General features: G+C 42.4%; 2 protein-coding genes across 2 annotated transcripts; both read right to left on the bottom strand.

Annotated features, from left to right (window-relative positions):
* Nucleotides 1–269: 269 nt before the first annotated feature.
* LOC110516765 lies at nt 270–16,889 on the bottom strand. The gene is made up of 65 exons (XM_036955216.1): nt 16,683–16,889; nt 16,267–16,466; nt 16,047–16,159; nt 15,755–15,861; nt 15,453–15,629; nt 15,118–15,326; nt 14,923–15,017; nt 14,725–14,753; nt 14,532–14,553; nt 14,404–14,431; nt 14,216–14,300; nt 13,928–14,074; nt 13,634–13,845; nt 13,420–13,523; nt 13,186–13,304; nt 12,917–13,084; nt 12,501–12,700; nt 12,282–12,394; nt 11,990–12,096; nt 11,688–11,864; nt 11,353–11,561; nt 11,158–11,252; nt 10,960–10,988; nt 10,767–10,788; nt 10,639–10,666; nt 10,451–10,535; nt 10,163–10,309; nt 9,869–10,080; nt 9,655–9,758; nt 9,421–9,539; nt 9,152–9,319; nt 8,736–8,935; nt 8,516–8,628; nt 8,224–8,330; nt 7,922–8,098; nt 7,587–7,795; nt 7,392–7,486; nt 7,194–7,222; nt 7,001–7,022; nt 6,873–6,900; nt 6,685–6,769; nt 6,397–6,543; nt 6,103–6,314; nt 5,889–5,992; nt 5,655–5,773; nt 5,386–5,553; nt 4,970–5,169; nt 4,750–4,862; nt 4,458–4,564; nt 4,156–4,332; nt 3,821–4,029; nt 3,626–3,720; nt 3,428–3,456; nt 3,233–3,254; nt 3,105–3,132; nt 2,917–3,001; nt 2,629–2,775; nt 2,335–2,546; nt 2,121–2,224; nt 1,887–2,005; nt 1,618–1,785; nt 1,209–1,408; nt 989–1,101; nt 697–803; nt 270–571 (listed from the first exon to the last, which is right to left on the bottom strand). Exons 2-65 carry the CDS (start codon nt 16,431–16,433, stop codon nt 308–310), a joined length of 7,911 nt encoding a protein of 2,636 aa, XP_036811111.1. The 5' UTR covers nt 16,434–16,466; nt 16,683–16,889; the 3' UTR covers nt 270–307.
* On the bottom strand, nt 16,577–22,891 carry LOC118941365. The gene is made up of 27 exons (XM_036953832.1): nt 22,651–22,891; nt 22,456–22,550; nt 22,258–22,286; nt 22,063–22,084; nt 21,935–21,962; nt 21,747–21,831; nt 21,459–21,605; nt 21,165–21,376; nt 20,951–21,054; nt 20,717–20,835; nt 20,448–20,615; nt 20,032–20,231; nt 19,812–19,924; nt 19,520–19,626; nt 19,218–19,394; nt 18,883–19,091; nt 18,688–18,782; nt 18,490–18,518; nt 18,298–18,319; nt 18,170–18,197; nt 17,982–18,066; nt 17,694–17,840; nt 17,400–17,611; nt 17,186–17,289; nt 16,952–17,070; nt 16,739–16,850; nt 16,577–16,593 (listed from the first exon to the last, which is right to left on the bottom strand). Exons 1-27 carry the CDS (start codon nt 22,815–22,817, stop codon nt 16,577–16,579), a joined length of 2,952 nt encoding a protein of 983 aa, XP_036809727.1. The 5' UTR covers nt 22,818–22,891.
* Between the last annotated feature and the right edge of the window lie 2 nt (nt 22,892–22,893).

Consider the following 22,893-nt stretch of genomic DNA (forward strand, 5'->3'; position numbering starts at 1 on the left):
AATCTGTACTTTACGAGGCAGTCCCTTGTACGTTTGTTTGGGGTAAAGTAGTCTCTTACATGGCATTGTAGGATTCACAGGTGATGTTTAGGGGGATATCAACCAATCTGCCAGGATGGAAGCTGGCCAGCAGAACAACCAGATTGACTTGGAACCACAGCTGGAAGTCTTTTGGCTCAAAAACGTCGAATTTGGGAGCAAGAGCCATCAAGGTCAGGTCTAGCATTGTGTCTCTTACAGCTGTGTTTGTGATGATAGTGATGTTTTCCTGGAAAATAAATGGTTCATGGTTTAGGAGGTCATCCATTCATCCTGATTGTTTTGTCAGATGACTTTGTCGAGAGCCAGGTCTCACTGTACAAGGTCCATTCCAGCCAGAGAGTGATGTACTGACCTGCTTGGTGACTTCAACAAAAGTCACAAAGAACTCATTGAGCTGCTCTTCCCTTGGAGATTCCAGCAAGCTGATGAAAACGTTCTTCACAAGAGTCTCATTCTCCAGAGCGCCAGTGCTTGGGTCCAGTATCAATTCAGCTTTCTGGTTTGGTGAGAGGGAGTCTAGAACTGCCACCTGGGGAGAAGAAGACAACAGAATACAATGCATTAGCCCTCTAAATAGCCATAATTCCACACATGAGCAGTGTCAAACTAGTCAATTCTGGTCATGCAAAGAACACTGGCAAACAATTGTTTTACCCCTGAGATGTTGAAGTCTTTGAGATCCGAATAGGTTGTGTACTCGGAGTATGAACCCAGGTTGATTGCAAGCCAGTCATTGTCATCGTGGATGTCCTGCCTGCAAGCTAAAAGACATGTATGGCCGTTTTGGTTATTGAAAAGTGGAGTACATTGATGTTATATTCAATAGAGAAGGAAGCAACATGCCAACTGTTCACTCCTTTCAAAAAAAGCACGCTTCATTCAGCATAGGCGATGAAGAATCAAACAGAAAGCCAATGAGCACAACAACCTGCTTGGTGAGTCCTACCTGGTCCATTGATGAGGTGCACAGATTTCCTCAGGTATTTCAGCAGGACTCTTGCGATTCCTTCTCTTCTATCCTGAGTCATTTCAGGGAAAGCTCTGTCCATTCCATTTACACTGTAAATGGGAAAAGATACACTCATGACGCTTCCACCCCACATTTGCAATAGATTTTAGTCATCGAATCCATGGCTAATTTTAGCAGGAAGTTGGCCCCTACTCACATGACTTGGTAGTTGGTGCAGTTGACGTTTGAGGTAGCAATGGTGAGCATGACTTCATTCAAACTGGGGAGGATGGGAATCAGCTTTACTTCGAACCATGCAATCCAGTCCAGCGTTTCGAACTCTGGGAATTGAAGGCTGATGATGTTGAACGTCTGATTCATCATCACATCTCTCACGGCTGGATGGATGTCAGGAATCTGTTGAAACACATGACCAGAGTTCCTCAACACTGCACAACTCATCACGGCATTCCATCGAGCTTTGCCGGTAATACATGAAAGTAGAAGATTGATATGTTGCTCATTTGTTGTCTTTCACTATCCACAAAGGGAGACACAGGAAGACATGGGGATTGCTATTTGTCAAGATGAAATCATGCAGTTTGTTTATCTCAAAAGTGCATTACCTCTTCCTTTGCGGTCAGTTGCGTCAGAAACTCGTCAACATTTTTGAAAGCGTCACCTTCCTCCAGCCGCGTAAACACAAGTTTAATGTCATCTGTGTCATTCAATGCCCCAGAGGTCAATGTCAATTGTGCCACTTGGGTTGGGGTAAGCAGCGACAGTGATTCCTTCTACAAATAGAAAAAGCAAAAGAAAGGTGGCACATGTCAGTGAGTGGCGCGGTAATGTTATTGAGGGGATAACCATCCAGACAAACACCTAGGCCACTTACGCTGGAGAAGTCGGGATTAAGGACTTGTAACTCCTGCAGTTCTGCAAAAACAGAAAAGATGCCAAAGTTCCTCTGGAGCCAGTCCATGCTTCCACTGGTGTTTGAGACACAGCCGGGATCTGAAACAAAAGCAGAGTTAAACAAATGGACTTTAAGTTCCCCTAAGCAGATGAGTTCAATGGATTGGCCCAGAGAAGTGTGTATGTTTTTGCGCTTTCCAGAACCATTTATTACCTGATGAGTCATTTCTTGAAAGGAATGGATAGATGTAATGAGTGAAGATCACTCGTTGTTGCTCTCTGTCCATGGAGGCTGATTGGTTGCTTAGAGTCTCAATGCTGAAAGAGAACAGAGCCCATGTTACCTATGTTATCTTGACTTCTTATTCAATTGTAGGCATATCACCAGTTGTATTGACAATGGCATTGGGTATCATGGCTTTACATACACAATTTGGTAGGTCTGACAACTGAAGTTCTTTGAGCTGAGACAGGAGAGGAAATTCCTAGATGGAGATGCCAAGAATGGACGGAGCATCTTCTGGAACAACTTGTCAACGAAGCTGGCGTTGTTCAGCTGTGCATTCATGAAGTTGTTGAGTTTGACATCTCCAATGGCATCAAGGACATTTGGCATAGCTGGACTGCTGGTGTTGGGGTTCTGGAAAGGTATAAACAGATGTGTATTGACAAAATCCACACATATTGCCAACATTTTGTTGTAATTCTGGGATTCAACATACCATGCTGGAGTAATCCAGAAGAGCCTGGTCCAGAATTGCAGCATTGTTTTGGAAGAACAGCTTCCACATTTCTGTTGAGTAAGTATTTTTGCTGGACAATTGGCATTTCAGGATCGTCACCAAGTTGTCCGCTGACAGAATGGTTGTCTTAAAGAAAATAATGCAGGGATGTGAACGAAATTAGACAACTGTGACATCAACATGAGTAACATCAATAAAGAAGATGAGGACGAGAGAAATGTATCTGTTGCTACTGACAACATTTAGTGGTGAATTGAAAAAGCTTACTGAGGAACAGGCATATTCAGAGATGTTGAAATTGCAAAGGGATTCATTGGAATTCCCAATCGACATTTGTTGCTTCAGTTGTGTGCTGTAGGAAACGGTAATGAAAAATACATTATTAGTTTACAAATGATACCCTGTGTGTCTCAATGTCTTACAACCTGCACTGTGCAAGACAGCACTGAACCCACCTGTTAAATCCAGCACAAAGTTGTTTCTCTGCAAAAGAGAACATAAAAACAATAGTTATTCAGACACAAATCATAAATTGCCAATCTGATTCAAGAAAATGTCAATTGCACAGCTAGCATCAACTTACCATTGACCAATGTTTCTTTGCACTATATGGGGGGGGGGAAATAATATTGTTACCAGTGTGAAATTAAATGAGAAAACAAAAGAGATGCTTTGGCTTTCTGAACAATGCCACAATGCAGATACCCGATGCATGACCTTTCCCATATCGTAAACAAAAGGTCTATTTAAAATAAGCTCCCACTCAGAGAGTACTTACCACAATTAAAGCTGGAGGCCTTGAGCAACCTTTGAGGGGGATAATTTAAATAAGTTCAGTCAATCAACGGGAAGATTTCGGAGCATATGAGTTAGCAAAATAACACAATGCCTTTTTGGAGATTTTTTAAATGTTCTATAAATGCTGGGTTCAGAAGATACAGTGTCTGTTGTTGAAAAATAGCAGTTTATAACATACGTTGGAATGTCTTCATCAGTGCATCCAAGCTTGCCTTTACACCCTGTGAGAGGTGAGGCGGAAGAGATTCCAAACTTTGGTCGAGACCCGTAAATCTGAGAGAAAAAGGAAAGAGACATTAGTGCAGTCTTTTGTCAATCTGTACTTTACGAGGCAGTCCCTTGTACGTTTGTTTGGGGTAAAGTAGTCTCTTACATGGCATTGTAGGATTCACAGGTGATGTTTAGGGGGATATCAACCAATCTGCCAGGATGGAAGCTGGCCAGCAGAACAACCAGATTGACTTGGAACCACAGCTGGAAGTCTTTTGGCTCAAAAACGTCGAATTTGGGAGCAAGAGCCATCAAGGTCAGGTCTAGCATTGTGTCTCTTACGGCTGTGTTTGTGATGATAGTGATGTTTTCCTGGAAAATAAATGGTTCATGGTTTAGGAGGACATCCATTCATCCTGATTGTTTTGTCAGATGACTTTGTCGAGAGCCAGGTCTCACTGTACAAGGTCCATTCCAGCCAGAGAGTGATGTACTGACCTGCTTGGTGACTTCAACAAAAGTCACAAAGAACTCATTGAGCTGCTCTTCCCTTGGAGATTCCAGCAAGCTGATGAAAACGTTCTTCACAAGAGTCTCATTCTCCAGAGCGCCAGTGCTTGGGTCCAGTATCAATTCAGCTTTCTGGTTTGGTGAGAGGGAGTCTAGAACTGCCACCTGGGGAGAAGAAGACAACAGAATACAATGCATTAGCCCTCTAAATAGCCATAATTCCACACATGAGCAGTGTCAAACTAGTCAATTCTGGTCATGCAAAGAACACTGGCAAACAATTGTTTTACCCCTGAGATGTTGAAGTCTTTGAGATCCGAATAGGTTGTGTACTCGGAGTATGAACCCAGGTTGATTGCAAGCCAGTCATTGTCATCGTGGATGTCCTGCCTGCAAGCTAAAAGACATGTGTGGCCGTTTTGGTTATTGAAAAGTGGAGTACATTGATGTTATATTCAATAGAGAAGGAAGCAACATGCCAACTGTTCACTCCTTTCAAAAAAAGCACGCTTCATTCAGCATAGGCGATGAAGAATCAAACAGAAAGCCAATGAGCACAACAACCTGCTTGGTGAGTCCTACCTGGTCCATTGATGAGGTGCACAGATTTCCTCAGGTATTTCAGCAGGACTCTTGCGATTCCTTCTCTTCTATCCTGAGTCATTTCAGGGAAAGCTCTGTCCATTCCATTTACACTGTAAATGGGAAAAGATACACTCATGACGCTTCCACCCCACATTTGCAATAGATTTTAGTCATCGAATCCATGGCTAATTTTAGCAGGAAGTTGGCCCCTACTCACATGACTTGGTAGTTGGTGCAGTTGACGTTTGAGGTAGCAATGGTGAGCATGACTTCATTCAAACTGGGGAGGATGGGAATCAGCTTTACTTCGAACCATGCAATCCAGTCCAGCGTTTCGAACTCTGGGAATTGAAGGCTGATGATGTTGAACGTCTGATTCATCATCACATCTCTCACGGCTGGATGGATGTCAGGAATCTGTTGAAACACATGACCAGAGTTCCTCAACACTGCACAACTCATCACGGCATTCCATCGAGCTTTGCCGGTAATACATGAAAGTAGAAGATTGATATGTTGCTCGTTGCTCATTTGTTGTCTTTCACTATCCACAAAGGGAGACACAGGAAGACATGGGGATTGCTATTTGTCAAGATGAAATCATGCAGTTTGTTTATCTCAAAAGTGCATTACCTCTTCCTTTGCGGTCAGTTGCGTCAGAAACTCGTCAACATTTTTGAAAGCGTCACCTTCCTCCAGCCGCGTAAACACAAGTTTAATGTCATCTGTGTCATTCAATGCCCCAGAGGTCAATGTCAATTGTGCCACTTGGGTTGGGGTAAGCAGCGACAGTGATTCCTTCTACAAATAGAAAAAGCAAAAGAAAGGTGGCACATGTCAGTGAGTGGCGCGGTAATGTTATTGAGGGGATAACCATCCAGACAAACACCTAGGCCACTTACGCTGGAGAAGTCGGGATTAAGGACTTGTAACTCCTGCAGTTCTGCAAAAACAGAAAAGATGCCAAAGTTCCTCTGGAGCCAGTCCATGCTTCCACTGGTGTTTGAGACACAGCCGGGATCTGAAACAAAAGCAGAGTTAAACAAATGGACTTTAAGTTCCCCTAAGCAGATGAGTTCAATGGATTGGCCCAGAGAAGTGTGTATGTTTTTGCGCTTTCCAGAACCATTTATTACCTGATGAGTCATTTCTTGAAAGGAATGGATAGATGTAATGAGTGAAGATCACTCGTTGTTGCTCTCTGTCCATGGAGGCTGATTGGTTGCTTAGAGTCTCAATGCTGAAAGAGAACAGAGCCCATGTTACCTATGTTATCTTGACTTCTTATTCAATTGTAGGCATATCACCAGTTGTATTGACAATGGCATTGGGTATCATGGCTTTACATACACAATTTGGTAGGTCTGACAACTGAAGTTCTTTGAGCTGAGACAGGAGAGGAAATTCCTAGATGGAGATGCCAAGAATGGACGGAGCATCTTCTGGAACAACTTGTCAACGAAGCTGGCGTTGTTCAGCTGTGCATTCATGAAGTTGTTGAGTTTGACATCTCCAATGGCATCAAGGACATTTGGCATAGCTGGACTGCTGGTGTTGGGGTTCTGGAAAGGTATAAACAGATGTGTATTGACAAAATCCACACATATTGCCAACATTTTGTTGTAATTCTGGGATTCAACATACCATGCTGGAGTAATCCAGAAGAGCCTGGTCCAGAATTGCAGCATTGTTTTGGAAGAACAGCTTCCACATTTCTGTTGAGTAAGTCTTTTTGCTGGACAATTGGCATTTCAGGATCGTCACCAAGTTGTCCGCTGACAGAATGGTTGTCTTAAAGAAAATAATGCAGGGATGTGAACGAAATTAGACAACTGTGACATCAACATGAGTAACATCAATAAAGAAGATGAGGACGAGAGAAATGTATCTGTTGCTACTGACAACATTTAGTGGTGAATTGAAAAAGCTTACTGAGGAACAGGCATATTCAGAGATGTTGAAATTGCAAAGGGATTCATTGGAATTCCCAATCGACATTTGTTGCTTCAGTTGTGTGCTGTAGGAAACGGTAATGAAAAATACATTATTAGTTTACAAATGATACCCTGTGTGTCTCAATGTCTTACAACCTGCACTGTGCAAGACAGCACTGAACCCACCTGTTAAATCCAGCACAAAGTTGTTTCTCTGCAAAAGAGAACATAAAAACAATAGTTATTCAGACACAAATCATAAATTGCCAATCTGATTCAAGAAAATGTCAATTGCACAGCTAGCATCAACTTACCATTGACCAATGTTTCTTTGCACTATATGGGGGGGGAAATAATATTGTTACCAGTGTGAAATTAAATGAGAAAACAAAAGAGATGCTTTGGCTTTCTGAACAATGCCACAATGCAGATACCAGATGCATGACCTTTCCCATATCGTAAACAAAAGGTCTATTTAAAATAAGCTCCCACTCAGAGAGTACTTACCACAATTAAAGCTGGAGGCCTTGAGCAACCTTTGAGGGGGATAATTTAAATAAGGTCAGTCAATCAACGGGAAGATTTCGGAGCATATGAGTTAGCAAAATAACACAATGCCTTTTTGGAGATTTTTTAAATGTTCTATAAATGCTGGGTTCAGAAGATACAGTGTCTGTTGTTGAAAAATAGCAGTTTATAACATACGTTGGAATGTCTTCATCAGTGCATCCAAGCTTGCCTTTACACCCTGTGAGAGGTGAGGCGGAAGAGATTCCAAACTTTGGTCGAGACCCGTAAATCTGAGAGAAAAAGGAAAGAGACATTAGTGCAGTCTTTTGTCAATCTGTACTTTACGAGGCAGTCCCTTGTACGTTTGTTTGGGGTAAAGTAGTCTCTTACATGGCATTGTAGGATTCACAGGTGATGTTTAGGGGGATATCAACCAATCTGCCAGGATGGAAGCTGGCCAGCAGAACAACCAGATTGACTTGGAACCACAGCTGGAAGTCTTTTGGCTCAAAAACGTCGAATTTGGGAGCAAGAGCCATCAAGGTCAGGTCTAGCATTGTGTCTCTTACGGCTGTGTTTGTGATGATAGTGATGTTTTCCTGGAAAATAAATGGTTCATGGTTTAGGAGGACATCCATTCATCCTGATTGTTTTGTCAGATGACTTTGTCGAGAGCCAGGTCTCACTGTACAAGGTCCATTCCAGCCAGAGAGTGATGTACTGACCTGCTTGGTGACTTCAACAAAAGTCACAAAGAACTCATTGAGCTGCTCTTCCCTTGGAGATTCCAGCAAGCTGATGAAAACGTTCTTCACAAGAGTCTCATTCTCCAGAGCGCCAGTGCTTGGGTCCAGTATCAATTCAGCTTTCTGGTTTGGTGAGAGGGAGTCTAGAACTGCCACCTGGGGAGAAGAAGACAACAGAATACAATGCATTAGCCCTCTAAATAGCCATAATTCCACACATGAGCAGTGTCAAACTAGTCAATTCTGGTAATGCAAAGAACACTGGCAAACAATTGTTTTACCCCTGAGATGTTGAAGTCTTTGAGATCCGAATAGGTTGTGTACTCGGAGTATGAACCCAGGTTGATTGCAAGCCAGTCATTGTCATCGTGGATGTCCTGCCTGCAAGCTAAAAGACATGTGTGGCCGTTTTGGTTATTGAAAAGTGGAGTACATTGATGTTATATTCAATAGAGAAGGAAGCAACATGCCAACTGTTCACTCCTTTCAAAAAAAGCACGCTTCATTCAGCATAGGCGATGAAGAATCAAACAGAAAGCCAATGAGCACAACAACCTGCTTGGTGAGTCCTACCTGGTCCATTGATGAGGTGCACAGATTTCCTCAGGTATTTCAGCAGGACTCTTGCGATTCCTTCTCTTCTATCCTGAGTCATTTCAGGGAAAGCTCTGTCCATTCCATTTACACTGTAAATGGGAAAAGATACACTCATGACGCTTCCACCCCACATTTGCAATAGATTTTAGTCATCGAATCCATGGCTAATTTTAGCAGGAAGTTGGCCCCTACTCACATGACTTGGTAGTTGGTGCAGTTGACGTTTGAGGTAGCAATGGTGAGCATGACTTCATTCAAACTGGGGAGGATGGGAATCAGCTTTACTTCGAACCATGCAATCCAGTCCAGCGTTTCGAACTCTGGGAATTGAAGGCTGATGATGTTGAACGTCTGATTCATCATCACATCTCTCACGGCTGGATGGATGTCAGGAATCTGTTGAAACACATGACCAGAGTTCCTCAACACTGCACAACTCATCACGGCATTCCATCGAGCTTTGCCGGTAATACATGAAAGTAGAAGATTGATATGTTGCTCGTTGCTCATTTGTTGTCTTTCACTATCCACAAAGGGAGACACAGGAAGACATGGGGATTGCTATTTGTCAAGATGAAATCATGCAGTTTGTTTATCTCAAAAGTGCATTACCTCTTCCTTTGCGGTCAGTTGCGTCAGAAACTCGTCAACATTTTTGAAAGCGTCACCTTCCTCCAGCCGCGTAAACACAAGTTTAATGTCATCTGTGTCATTCAATGCCCCAGAGGTCAATGTCAATTGTGCCACTTGGGTTGGGGTAAGCAGCGACAGTGATTCCTTCTACAAATAGAAAAAGCAAAAGAAAGGTGGCACATGTCAGTGAGTGGCGCGGTAATGTTATTGAGGGGATAACCATCCAGACAAACACCTAGGCCACTTACGCTGGAGAAGTCGGGATTAAGGACTTGTAACTCCTGCAGTTCTGCAAAAACAGAAAAGATGCCAAAGTTCCTCTGGAGCCAGTCCATGCTTCCACTGGTGTTTGAGACACAGCCGGGATCTGAAACAAAAGCAGAGTTAAACAAATGGACTTTAAGTTCCCCTAAGCAGATGAGTTCAATGGATTGGCCCAGAGAAGTGTGTATGTTTTTGCGCTTTCCAGAACCATTTATTACCTGATGAGTCATTTCTTGAAAGGAATGGATAGATGTAATGAGTGAAGATCACTCGTTGTTGCTCTCTGTCCATGGAGGCTGATTGGTTGCTTAGAGTCTCAATGCTGAAAGAGAACAGAGCCCATGTTACCTATGTTATCTTGACTTCTTATTCAATTGTAGGCATATCACCAGTTGTATTGACAATGGCATTGGGTATCATGGCTTTACATACACAATTTGGTAGGTCTGACAACTGAAGTTCTTTGAGCTGAGACAGGAGAGGAAATTCCTAGATGGAGATGCCAAGAATGGACGGAGCATCTTCTGGAACAACTTGTCAACGAAGCTGGCGTTGTTCAGCTGTGCATTCATGAAGTTGTTGAGTTTGACATCTCCAATGGCATCAAGGACATTTGGCATAGCTGGACTGCTGGTGTTGGGGTTCTGGAAAGGTATAAACAGATGTGTATTGACAAAATCCACACATATTGCCAACATTTTGTTGTAATTCTGGGATTCAACATACCATGCTGGAGTAATCCAGAAGAGCCTGGTCCAGAATTGCAGCATTGTTTTGGAAGAACAGCTTCCACATTTCTGTTGAGTAAGTCTTTTTGCTGGACAATTGGCATTTCAGGATCGTCACCAAGTTGTCCGCTGACAGAATGGTTGTCTTAAAGAAAATAATGCAGGGATGTGAACGAAATTAGACAACTGTGACATCAACATGAGTAACATCAATAAAGAAGATGAGGACGAGAGAAATGTATCTGTTGCTACTGACAACATTTAGTGGTGAATTGAAAAAGCTTACTGAGGAACAGGCATATTCAGAGATGTTGAAATTGCAAAGGGATTCATTGGAATTCCCAATCGACATTTGTTGCTTCAGTTGTGTGCTGTAGGAAACGGTAATGAAAAATACATTATTAGTTTACAAATGATACCCTGTGTGTCTCAATGTCTTACAACCTGCACTGTGCAAGACAGCACTGAACCCACCTGTTAAATCCAGCACAAAGTTGTTTCTCTGCAAAAGAGAACATAAAAACAATAGTTATTCAGACACAAATCATAAATTGCCAATCTGATTCAAGAAAATGTCAATTGCACAGCTAGCATCAACTTACCATTGACCAATGTTTCTTTGCACTATATGGGGGGGGAAATAATATTGTTACCAGTGTGAAATTAAATGAGAAAACAAAAGAGATGCTTTGGCTTTCTGAACAATGCCACAATGCAGATACCAGATGCATGACCTTTCCCATATCGTAAACAAAAGGTCTATTTAAAATAAGCTCCCACTCAGAGAGTACTTACCACAATTAAAGCTGGAGGCCTTGAGCAACCTTTGAGGGGGATAATTTAAATAAGGTCAGTCAATCAACGGGAAGATTTCGGAGCATATGAGTTAGCAAAATAACACAATGCCTTTTTGGAGATTTTTTAAATGTTCTATAAATGCTGGGTTCAGAAGATACAGTGTCTGTTGTTGAAAAATAGCAGTTTATAACATACGTTGGAATGTCTTCATCAGTGCATCCAAGCTTGCCTTTACACCCTGTGAGAGGTGAGGCGGAAGAGATTCCAAACTTTGGTCGAGACCCGTAAATCTGAGAGAAAAAGGAAAGAGACATTAGTGCAGTCTTTTGTCAATCTGTACTTTACGAGGCAGTCCCTTGTACGTTTGTTTGGGGTAAAGTAGTCTCTTACATGGCATTGTAGGATTCACAGGTGATGTTTAGGGGGATATCAACCAATCTGCCAGGATGGAAGCTGGCCAGCAGAACAACCAGATTGACTTGGAACCACAGCTGGAAGTCTTTTGGCTCAAAAACGTCGAATTTGGGAGCAAGAGCCATCAAGGTCAGGTCTAGCATTGTGTCTCTTACGGCTGTGTTTGTGATGATAGTGATGTTTTCCTGGAAAATAAATGGTTCATGGTTTAGGAGGACATCCATTCATCCTGATTGTTTTGTCAGATGACTTTGTCGAGAGCCAGGTCTCACTGTACAAGGTCCATTCCAGCCAGAGAGTGATGTACTGACCTGCTTGGTGACTTCAACAAAAGTCACAAAGAACTCATTGAGCTGCTCTTCCCTTGGAGATTCCAGCAAGCTGATGAAAACGTTCTTCACAAGAGTCTCATTCTCCAGAGCGCCAGTGCTTGGGTCCAGTATCAATTCAGCTTTCTGGTTTGGTGAGAGGGAGTCTAGAACTGCCACCTGGGGAGAAGAAGACAACAGAATACAATGCATTAGCCCTCTAAATAGCCATAATTCCACACATGAGCAGTGTCAAACTAGTCAATTCTGGTCATGCAAAGAACACTGGCAAACAATTGTTTTACCCCTGAGATGTTGAAGTCTTTGAGATCCGAATAGGTTGTGTACTCGGAGTATGAACCCAGGTTGATTGCAAGCCAGTCATTGTCATCGTGGATGTCCTGCCTGCAAGCTAAAAGACATGTATGGCCGTTTTGGTTATTGAAAAGTGGAGTACATTGATGTTATATTCAATAGAGAAGGAAGCAACATGCCAACTGTTCACTCCTTTCAAAAAAAGCACGCTTCATTCAGCATAGGCGATGAAGAATCAAACAGAAAGCCAATGAGCACAACAACCTGCTTGGTGAGTCCTACCTGGTCCATTGATGAGGTGCACAGATTTCCTCAGGTATTTCAGCAGGACTCTTGCGATTCCTTCTCTTCTATCCTGAGTCATTTCAGGGAAAGCTCTGTCCATTCCATTTACACTGTAAATGGGAAAGATACACTCATGACGCTTCCACCCCACATTTGCAATAGATTTTAGTCATCGAATCCATGGCTAATTTTAGCAGGAAGTTGGCCCCTACTCACATGACTTGGTAGTTGGTGCAGTTGACGTTTGAGGTAGCAATGGTGAGCATGACTTCATTCAAACTGGGGAGGATGGGAATCAGCTTTACTTCGAACCATGCAATCCAGTCCAGCGTTTCGAACTCTGGGAATTGAAGGCTGATGATGTTGAACGTCTGATTCATCATCACATCTCTCACGGCTGGATGGATGTCAGGAATCTGTTGAAACACATGACCAGAGTTCCTCAACACTGCACAACTCATCACGGCATTCCATCGAGCTTTGCCGGTAATACATGAAAGTAGAAGATTGATATGTTGCTCGTTGCTCATTTGTTGTCTTTCACTATCCACAAAGGGAGACACAGGAAGACATGGGGATTGCTATTTGTCAAGATGAAATCATGCAGTTTGTTTATCTCAAAAGTGCATTACCTCTTCCTTTGCGGTCAGTTGCGTCAGAAACTCGTCAACATTTTTGAAAGCGTCACCTTCCTCCAGCCGCGTAAACACAAGTTTAATGTCATCTGTGTCATTCAATGCCCCAGAGGTCAATGTCAATTGTGCCACTTGGGTTGGGGTAAGCAGCGACAGTGATTCCTTCTACAAATAGAAAAAGCAAAAGAAAGGTGGCACATGTCAGTGAGTGGCGCGGTAATGTTATTGAGGGGATAACCATCCAGACAAACACCTAGGCCACTTACGCTGGAGAAGTCGGGATTAAGGACTTGTAACTCCTGCAGTTCTGCAAAAACAGAAAAGATGCCAAAGTTCCTCTGGAGCCAGTCCATGCTTCCACTGGTGTTTGAGACACAGCCGGGATCTGAAACAAAAGCAGAGTTAAACAAATGGACTTTAAGTTCCCCTAAGCAGATGAGTTCAATGGATTGGCCCAGAGAAGTGTGTATGTTTTTGCGCTTTCCAGAACCATTTATTACCTGATGAGTCATTTCTTGAAAGGAATGGATAGATGTAATGAGTGAAGATCACTCGTTGTTGCTCTCTGTCCATGGAGGCTGATTGGTTGCTTAGAGTCTCAATGCTGAAAGAGAACAGAGCCCATGTTACCTATGTTATCTTGACTTCTTATTCAATTGTAGGCATATCACCAGTTGTATTGACAATGGCATTGGGTATCATGGCTTTACATACACAATTTGGTAGGTCTGACAACTGAAGTTCTTTGAGCTGAGACAGGAGAGGAAATTCCTAGATGGAGATGCCAAGAATGGACGGAGCATCTTCTGGAACAACTTGTCAACGAAGCTGGCGTTGTTCAGCTGTGCATTCATGAAGTTGTTGAGTTTGACATCTCCAATGGCATCAAGGACATTTGGCATAGCTGGACTGCTGGTGTTGGGGTTCTGGAAAGGTATAAACAGATGTGTATTGACAAAATCCACACATATTGCCAACATTTTGTTGTAATTCTGGGATTCAACATACCATGCTGGAGTAATCCAGAAGAGCCTGGTCCAGAATTGCAGCATTGTTTTGGAAGAACAGCTTCCACATTTCTGTTGAGTAAGTCTTTTTGCTGGACAATTGGCATTTCAGGATCGTCACCAAGTTGTCCGCTGACAGAATGGTTGTCTTAAAGAAAATAATGCAGGGATGTGAACGAAATTAGACAACTGTGACATCAACATGAGTAACATCAATAAAGAAGATGAGGACGAGAGAAATGTATCTGTTGCTACTGACAACATTTAGTGGTGAATTGAAAAAGCTTACTGAGGAACAGGCATATTCAGAGATGTTGAAATTGCAAAGGGATTCATTGGAATTCCCAATCGACATTTGTTGCTTCAGTTGTGTGCTGTAGGAAACGGTAATGAAAAATACATTATTAGTTTACAAATGATACCCTGTGTGTCTCAATGTCTTACAACCTGCACTGTGCAAGACAGCACTGAACCCACCTGTTAAATCCAGCACAAAGTTGTTTCTCTGCAAAAGAGAACATAAAAACAATAGTTATTCAGACACAAATCATAAATTGCCAATCTGATTCAAGAAAATGTCAATTGCACAGCTAGCATCAACTTACCATTGACCAATGTTTCTTTGCACTATATGGGGGGGGAAATAATATTGTTACCAGTGTGAAATTAAATGAGAAAACAAAAGAGATGCTTTGGCTTTCTGAACAATGCCACAATGCAGATACCAGATGCATGACCTTTCCCATATCGTAAACAAAAGGTCTATTTAAAATAAGCTCCCACTCAGAGAGTACTTACCACAATTAAAGCTGGAGGCCTTGAGCAACCTTTGAGGGGGATAATTTAAATAAGGTCAGTCAATCAACGGGAAGATTTCGGAGCATATGAGTTAGCAAAATAACACAATGCCTTTTTGGAGATTTTTTAAATGTTCTATAAATGCTGGGTTCAGAAGATACAGTGTCTGTTGTTGAAAAATAGCAGTTTATAACATACGTTGGAATGTCTTCATCAGTGCATCCAAGCTTGCCTTTACACCCTGTGAGAGGTGAGGCGGAAGAGATTCCAAACTTTGGTCGAGACCCGTAAATCTGAGAGAAAAAGGAAAGAGACATTAGTGCAGTCTTTTGTCAATCTGTACTTTACGAGGCAGTCCCTTGTACGTTTGTTTGGGGTAAAGTAGTCTCTTACATGGCATTGTAGGATTCACAGGTGATGTTTAGGGGGATATCAACCAATCTGCCAGGATGGAAGCTGGCCAGCAGAACAACCAGATTGACTTGGAACCACAGCTGGAAGTCTTTTGGCTCAAAAACGTCGAATTTGGGAGCAAGAGCCATCAAGGTCAGGTCTAGCATTGTGTCTCTTACGGCTGTGTTTGTGATGATAGTGATGTTTTCCTGGAAAATAAATGGTTCATGGTTTAGGAGGACATCCATTCATCCTGATTGTTTTGTCAGATGACTTTGTCGAGAGCCAGGTCTCACTGTACAAGGTCCATTCCAGCCAGAGAGTGATGTACTGACCTGCTTGGTGACTTCAACAAAAGTCACAAAGAACTCATTGAGCTGCTCTTCCCTTGGAGATTCCAGCAAGCTGATGAAAACGTTCTTCACAAGAGTCTCATTCTCCAGAGCGCCAGTGCTTGGGTCCAGTATCAATTCAGCTTTCTGGTTTGGTGAGAGGGAGTCTAGAACTGCCACCTGGGGAGAAGAAGACAACAGAATACAATGCATTAGCCCTCTAAATAGCCATAATTCCACACATGAGCAGTGTCAAACTAGTCAATTCTGGTAATGCAAAGAACACTGGCAAACAATTGTTTTACCCCTGAGATGTTGAAGTCTTTGAGATCCGAATAGGTTGTGTACTCGGAGTATGAACCCAGGTTGATTGCAAGCCAGTCATTGTCATCGTGGATGTCCTGCCTGCAAGCTAAAAGACATGTGTGGCCGTTTTGGTTATTGAAAAGTGGAGTACATTGATGTTATATTCAATAGAGAAGGAAGCAACATGCCAACTGTTCACTCCTTTCAAAAAAAGCACGCTTCATTCAGCATAGGCGATGAAGAATCAAACAGAAAGCCAATGAGCACAACAACCTGCTTGGTGAGTCCTACCTGGTCCATTGATGAGGTGCACAGATTTCCTCAGGTATTTCAGCAGGACTCTTGCGATTCCTTCTCTTCTATCCTGAGTCATTTCAGGGAAAGCTCTGTCCATTCCATTTACACTGTAAATGGGAAAAGATACACTCATGACGCTTCCACCCCACATTTGCAATAGATTTTAGTCATCGAATCCATGGCTAATTTTAGCAGGAAGTTGGCCCCTACTCACATGACTTGGTAGTTGGTGCAGTTGACGTTTGAGGTAGCAATGGTGAGCATGACTTCATTCAAACTGGGGAGGATGGGAATCAGCTTTACTTCGAACCATGCAATCCAGTCCAGCGTTTCGAACTCTGGGAATTGAAGGCTGATGATGTTGAACGTCTGATTCATCATCACATCTCTCACGGCTGGATGGATGTCAGGAATCTGTTGAAACACATGACCAGAGTTCCTCAACACTGCACAACTCATCACGGCATTCCATCGAGCTTTGCCGGTAATACATGAAAGTAGAAGATTGATATGTTGCTCGTTGCTCATTTGTTGTCTTTCACTATCCACAAAGGGAGACACAGGAAGACATGGGGATTGCTATTTGTCAAGATGAAATCATGCAGTTTGTTTATCTCAAAAGTGCATTACCTCTTCCTTTGCGGTCAGTTGCGTCAGAAACTCGTCAACATTTTTGAAAGCGTCACCTTCCTCCAGCCGCGTAAACACAAGTTTAATGTCATCTGTGTCATTCAATGCCCCAGAGGTCAATGTCAATTGTGCCACTTGGGTTGGGGTAAGCAGCGACAGTGATTCCTTCTACAAATAGAAAAAGCAAAAGAAAGGTGGCACATGTCAGTGAGTGGCGCGGTAATGTTATTGAGGGGATAACCATCCAGACAAACACCTAGGCCACTTACGCTGGAGAAGTCGGGATTAAGAACTTGTAACTCCTGCAGTTCTGCAAAAACAGAAAAGATGCCAAAGTTCCTCTGGAGCCAGTCCATGCTTCCACTGGTGTTTGAGACACAGCCGGGATCTGAAACAAAAGCAGAGTTAAACAAATGGACTTTAAGTTCCCCTAAGCAGATGAGTTCAATGGATTGGCCCAGAGAAGTGTGTATGTTTTTGCGCTTTCCAGAACCATTTATTACCTGATGAGTCATTTCTTGAAAGGAATGGATAGATGTAATGAGTGAAGATCACTCGTTGTTGCTCTCTGTCCATGGAGGCTGATTGGTTGCTTAGAGTCTCAATGCTGAAAGAGAACAGAGCCCATGTTACCTATGTTATCTTGACTTCTTATTCAATTGTAGGCATATCACCAGTTGTATTGACAATGGCATTGGGTATCATGGCTTTACATACACAATTTGGTAGGTCTGACAACTGAAGTTCTTTGAGCTGAGACAGGAGAGGAAATTCCTAGATGGAGATGCCAAGAATGGACGGAGCATCTTCTGGAACAACTTGTCAACGAAGCTGGCGTTGTTCAGCTGTGCATTCATGAAGTTGTTGAGTTTGACATCTCCAATGGCATCAAGGACATTTGGCATAGCTGGACTGCTGGTGTTGGGGTTCTGGAAAGGTATAAACAGATGTGTATTGACAAAATCCACACATATTGCCAACATTTTGTTGTAATTCTGGGATTCAACATACCATGCTGGAGTAATCCAGAAGAGCCTGGTCCAGAATTGCAGCATTGTTTTGGAAGAACAGCTTCCACATTTCTGTTGAGTAAGTCTTTTTGCTGGACAATTGGCATTTCAGGATCGTCACCAAGTTGTCCGCTGACAGAATGGTTGTCTTAAAGAAAATAATGCAGGGATGTGAACAAAATTAGACAACTGTGACATCAACATGAGTAACATCAATAAAGAAGATGAGGACGAGAGAAATGTATCTGTTGCTACTGACAACATTTAGTGGTGAATTGAAAAAGCTTACTGAGGAACAGGCATATTCAGAGATGTTGAAATTGCAAAGGGATTCATTGGAATTCCCAATCGACATTTGTTGCTTCAGTTGTGTGCTGTAGGAAACGGTAATGAAAAATACATTATTAGTTTACAAATGATACCCTGTGTGTCTCAATGTCTTACAACCTGCACTGTGCAAGACAGCACTGAACCCACCTGTTAAATCCAGCACAAAGTTGTTTCTCTGCAAAAGAGAACATAAAAACAATAGTTCTTCAGACACAAATCATAAATTGCCAATCTGATTCAAGAAAATGTCAATTGCACAGCTAGCATCAACTTACCATTGACCAATGTTTCTTTGCACTATATGGGGGGGAAATAATATTGTTACCAGTGTGAAATTAAATGAGAAAACAAAAGAGATGCTTTGGCTTTCTGAACAATGCCACAATGCAGATACCAGATGCATGACCTTTCCCATATCGTAAACAAAAGGTCTATTTAAAATAAGCTCCCACTCAGAGAGTACTTACCACAATTAAAGCTGGAGGCCTTGAGCAACCTTTGAGGGGGATAATTTAAATAAGGTCAGTCAATCAACGGGAAGATTTCGGAGCATATGAGTTAGCAAAATAACACAATGCCTTTTTGGAGATTTTTTAAATGTTCTATAAATGCTGGGTTCAGAAGACACAGTGTCTGTTGTTGAAAAATAGCAGTTTATAACATACGTTGGAATGTCTTCATCAGTGCATCCAAGCTTGCCTTTACACCCTGTGAGAGGTGAGGCGGAAGAGATTCCAAACTTTGGTCGAGACCCGTAAATCTGAGAGAAAAAGGAAAGAGACATTAGTACAGTCTTTTGTCAATCTGTACTTTACGAGGCAGTCCCTTGTACGTTTGTTTGGGGTAAAGTAGTCTCTTACATGGCATTGTAGGATTCACAGGTGATGTTTAGGGGGATATCAACCAATCTGCCAGGATGGAAGCTGGCCAGCAGAACAACCAGATTGACTTGGAACCACAGCTGGAAGTCTTTTGGCTCAAAAACGTCGAATTTGGGAGCAAGAGCCATCAAGGTCAGGTCTAGCATTGTGTCTCTTACGGCTGTGTTTGTGATGATAGTGATGTTTTCCTGGAAAATAAATGGTTCATGGTTTAGGAGGACATCCATTCATCCTGATTGTTTTGTCAGATGACTTTGTCGAGAGCCAGGTCTCACTGTACAAGGTCCATTCCAGCCAGAGAGTGATGTACTGACCTGCTTGGTGACTTCAACAAAAGTCACAAAGAACTCATTGAGCTGCTCTTCCCTTGGAGATTCCAGCAAGCTGATGAAAACGTTCTTCACAAGAGTCTCATTCTCCAGAGCGCCAGTGCTTGGGTCCAGTATCAATTCAGCTTTCTGGTTTGGTGAGAGGGAGTCTAGAACTGCCACCTGGGGAGAAGAAGACAACAGAATACAATGCATTAGCCCTCTAAATAGCCATCATTCCACACATGAGCAGTGTCAAACTAGTCAATTCTGGTCATGCAAAGAACACTGGCAAACAATTGTTTTACCCCTGAGATGTTGAAGTCTTTGAGATCCGAATAGGTTGTGTACTCGGAGTATGAACCCAGGTTGATTGCAAGCCAGTCATTGTCATCGTGGATGTCCTGCCTGCAAGCTAAAAGACATGTATGGCCGTTTTGGTTATTGAAAAGTGGAGTACATTGATGTTATATTCAATAGAGAAGGAAGCAACATGCCAACTGTTCACTCCTTTCAAAAAAAGCACACTTCATTCAGCATAGGCGATGAAGAATCAAACAGAAAGCCAATGAGCACAACAACCTGCTTGGTGAGTCCTACCTGGTCCATTGATGAGGTGCACAGATTTCCTCAGGTATTTCAGCAGGACTCTTGCGATTCCTTCTCTTCTATCCTGAGTCATTTCAGGGAAAGCTCTGTCCATTCCATTTACACTGTAAATGGGAAAAGATACACTCATGACGCTTCCACCCCACATTTGCAATAGATTTTAGTCATCGAATCCATGGCTAATTTTAGCAGGAAGTTGGCCCCTACTCACATGACTTGGTAGTTGGTGCAGTTGACGTTTGAGGTAGCAATGGTGAGCATGACTTCATTCAAACTGGGGAGGATGGGAATCAGCTTTACTTCGAACCATGCAATCCAGTCCAGCGTTTCGAACTCTGGGAATTGAAGGCTGATGATGTTGAACGTCTGATTCATCATCACATCTCTCACGGCTGGATGGATGTCAGGAATCTGTTGAAACACATGACCAGAGTTCCTCAACACTGCACAACTCATCACGGCATTCCATCGAGCTTTGCCGGTAATACATGAAAGTAGAAGATTGATATGTTGCTCGTTGCTCATTTGTTGTCTTTCACTATCCACAAAGGGAGACACAGGAAGACATGGGGATTGCTATTTGTCAAGATGAAATCATGCAGTTTGTTTATCTCAAAAGTGCATTACCTCTTCCTTTGCGGTCAGTTGCGTCAGAAACTCGTCAACATTTTTGAAAGCGTCACCTTCCTCCAGCCGCGTAAACACAAGTTTAATGTCATCTGTGTCATTCAATGCCCCAGAGGTCAATGTCAATTGTGCCACTTGGGTTGGGGTAAGCAGCGACAGTGATTCCTTCTACAAATAGAAAAAGCAAAAGAAAGGTGGCACATGTCAGTGAGTGGCGCGGTAATGTTATTGAGGGGATAACCATCCAGACAAACACCTAGGCCACTTACGCTGGAGAAGTCGGGATTAAGGACTTGTAACTCCTGCAGTTCTGCAAAAACAGAAAAGATGCCAAAGTTCCTCTGGAGCCAGTCCATGCTTCCACTGGTGTTTGAGACACAGCCGGGATCTGAAACAAAAGCAGAGTTAAACAAATGGACTTTAAGTTCCCCTAAGCAGATGAGTTCAATGGATTGGCCCAGAGAAGTGTGTATGTTTTTGCGCTTTCCAGAACCATTTATTACCTGATGAGTCATTTCTTGAAAGGAATGGATAGATGTAATGAGTGAAGATCACTCGTTGTTGCTCTCTGTCCATGGAGGCTGATTGGTTGCTTAGAGTCTCAATGCTGAAAGAGAACAGAGCCCATGTTACCTATGTTATCTTGACTTCTTATTCAATTGTAGGCATATCACCAGTTGTATTGACAATGGCATTGGGTATCATGGCTTTACATACACAATTTGGTAGGTCTGACAACTGAAGTTCTTTGAGCTGAGACAGGAGAGGAAATTCCTAGATGGAGATGCCAAGAATGGACGGAGCATCTTCTGGAACAACTTGTCAACGAAGCTGGCGTTGTTCAGCTGTGCATTCATGAAGTTGTTGAGTTTGACATCTCCAATGGCATCAAGGACATTTGGCATAGCTGGACTGCTGGTGTTGGGGTTCTGGAAAGGTATAAACAGATGTGTATTGACAAAATCCACACATATTGCCAACATTTTGTTGTAATTCTGGGATTCAACATACCATGCTGGAGTAATCCAGAAGAGCCTGGTCCAGAATTGCAGCATTGTTTTGGAAGAACAGCTTCCACATTTCTGTTGAGTAAGTCTTTTTGCTGGACAATTGGCATTTCAGGATCGTCACCAAGTTGTCCGCTGACAGAATGGTTGTCTTAAAGAAAATAATGCAGGGATGTGAACGAAATTAGACAACTGTGACATCAACATGAGTAACATCAATAAAGAAGATGAGGACGAGATAAATGTATCTGTTGCTACTGACAACATTTAGTGGTGAATTGAAAAAGCTTACTGAGGAACAGGCATATTCAGAGATGTTGAAATTGCAAAGGGATTCATTGGAATTCCCAATCGACATTTGTTGCTTCAGTTGTGTGCTGTAGGAAACGGTAATGAAAAATACATTATTAGTTTACAAATGATACCCTGTGTGTCTCAATGTCTTACAACCTGCACTGTGCAAGACAGCACTGAACCCACCTGTTAAATCCAGCACAAAGTTGTTTCTCTGCAAAAGAGAACATCAAAACAATAGTTCTTCAGACACAAATCATAAATTGCCAATCTGATTCAAGAAAATGTCAATTGCACAGCTCGCATCAACTTACCATTGACCAATGTTTCTTTGCACTATATGGGGGGGGGGAAATAATATTGTTACCAGTGTGAAATTAAATGAGAAAACAAAAGAGATGCTTTGGCTTTCTGAACAATGCCATAATGCAGATACCAGATGCATGACCTTTCCCATATCGTAAACAAAAGGTCTATTTAAAATAAGCTCCCACTCAGAGAGTACTTACCACAATTAAAGCTGGAGGCCTTGAGCAACCTTTGAGGGGGATCATTTAAATAAGGTCAGTCAATCAACAGGAAGATTTGGGAGCATATGAGTTAGCAAAATAACAGAATGCCTTTTTGGAGATGTTTTAAATGTTCTATAAATGCTGGGTTCAGAAGATACAGTGTCTGTTGTTGAAAAATAGCAGTTTATCACATACGTTGGAATGTCTTCATCAGTGCATCCAAGCTTGCCTTTACACCCTGTGAGAGGTGAGGCGGAAGAGATTCCAAACTTTGGTCGAGACCCGTAAATCTGAGAGAAAAAGGAAAGAGACATTAGTACAGTCTTTTGTCAATCTGTACTTTACGAGGCAGTCCCTTGTACGTTTGTTTGGGGTAAAGTAGTCTCTTACATGGCATTGTAGGATTCACAGGTGATGTTTAGGGGGATATCAACCAATCTGCCAGGATGGAAGCTGGCCAGCAGAACAACCAGATTGACTTGGAACCACAGCTGGAAGTCTTTTGGCTCAAAAACGTCAAATTTGGGAGCAAGAGCCATCAAGGTCAGGTCTAGCATTGTGTCTCTTACGGCTGTGTTTGTGATGATAGTGATGTTTTCCTGGAAAATAAATGGTTCATGGTTTAGGAGGACA

This window comes from Oncorhynchus mykiss, chromosome 19 (assembly GCF_013265735.2).
Source record: "Oncorhynchus mykiss isolate Arlee chromosome 19, USDA_OmykA_1.1, whole genome shotgun sequence".
In the NCBI taxonomy this organism is placed as follows: Eukaryota; Metazoa; Chordata; class Actinopteri; order Salmoniformes; family Salmonidae; genus Oncorhynchus; species Oncorhynchus mykiss.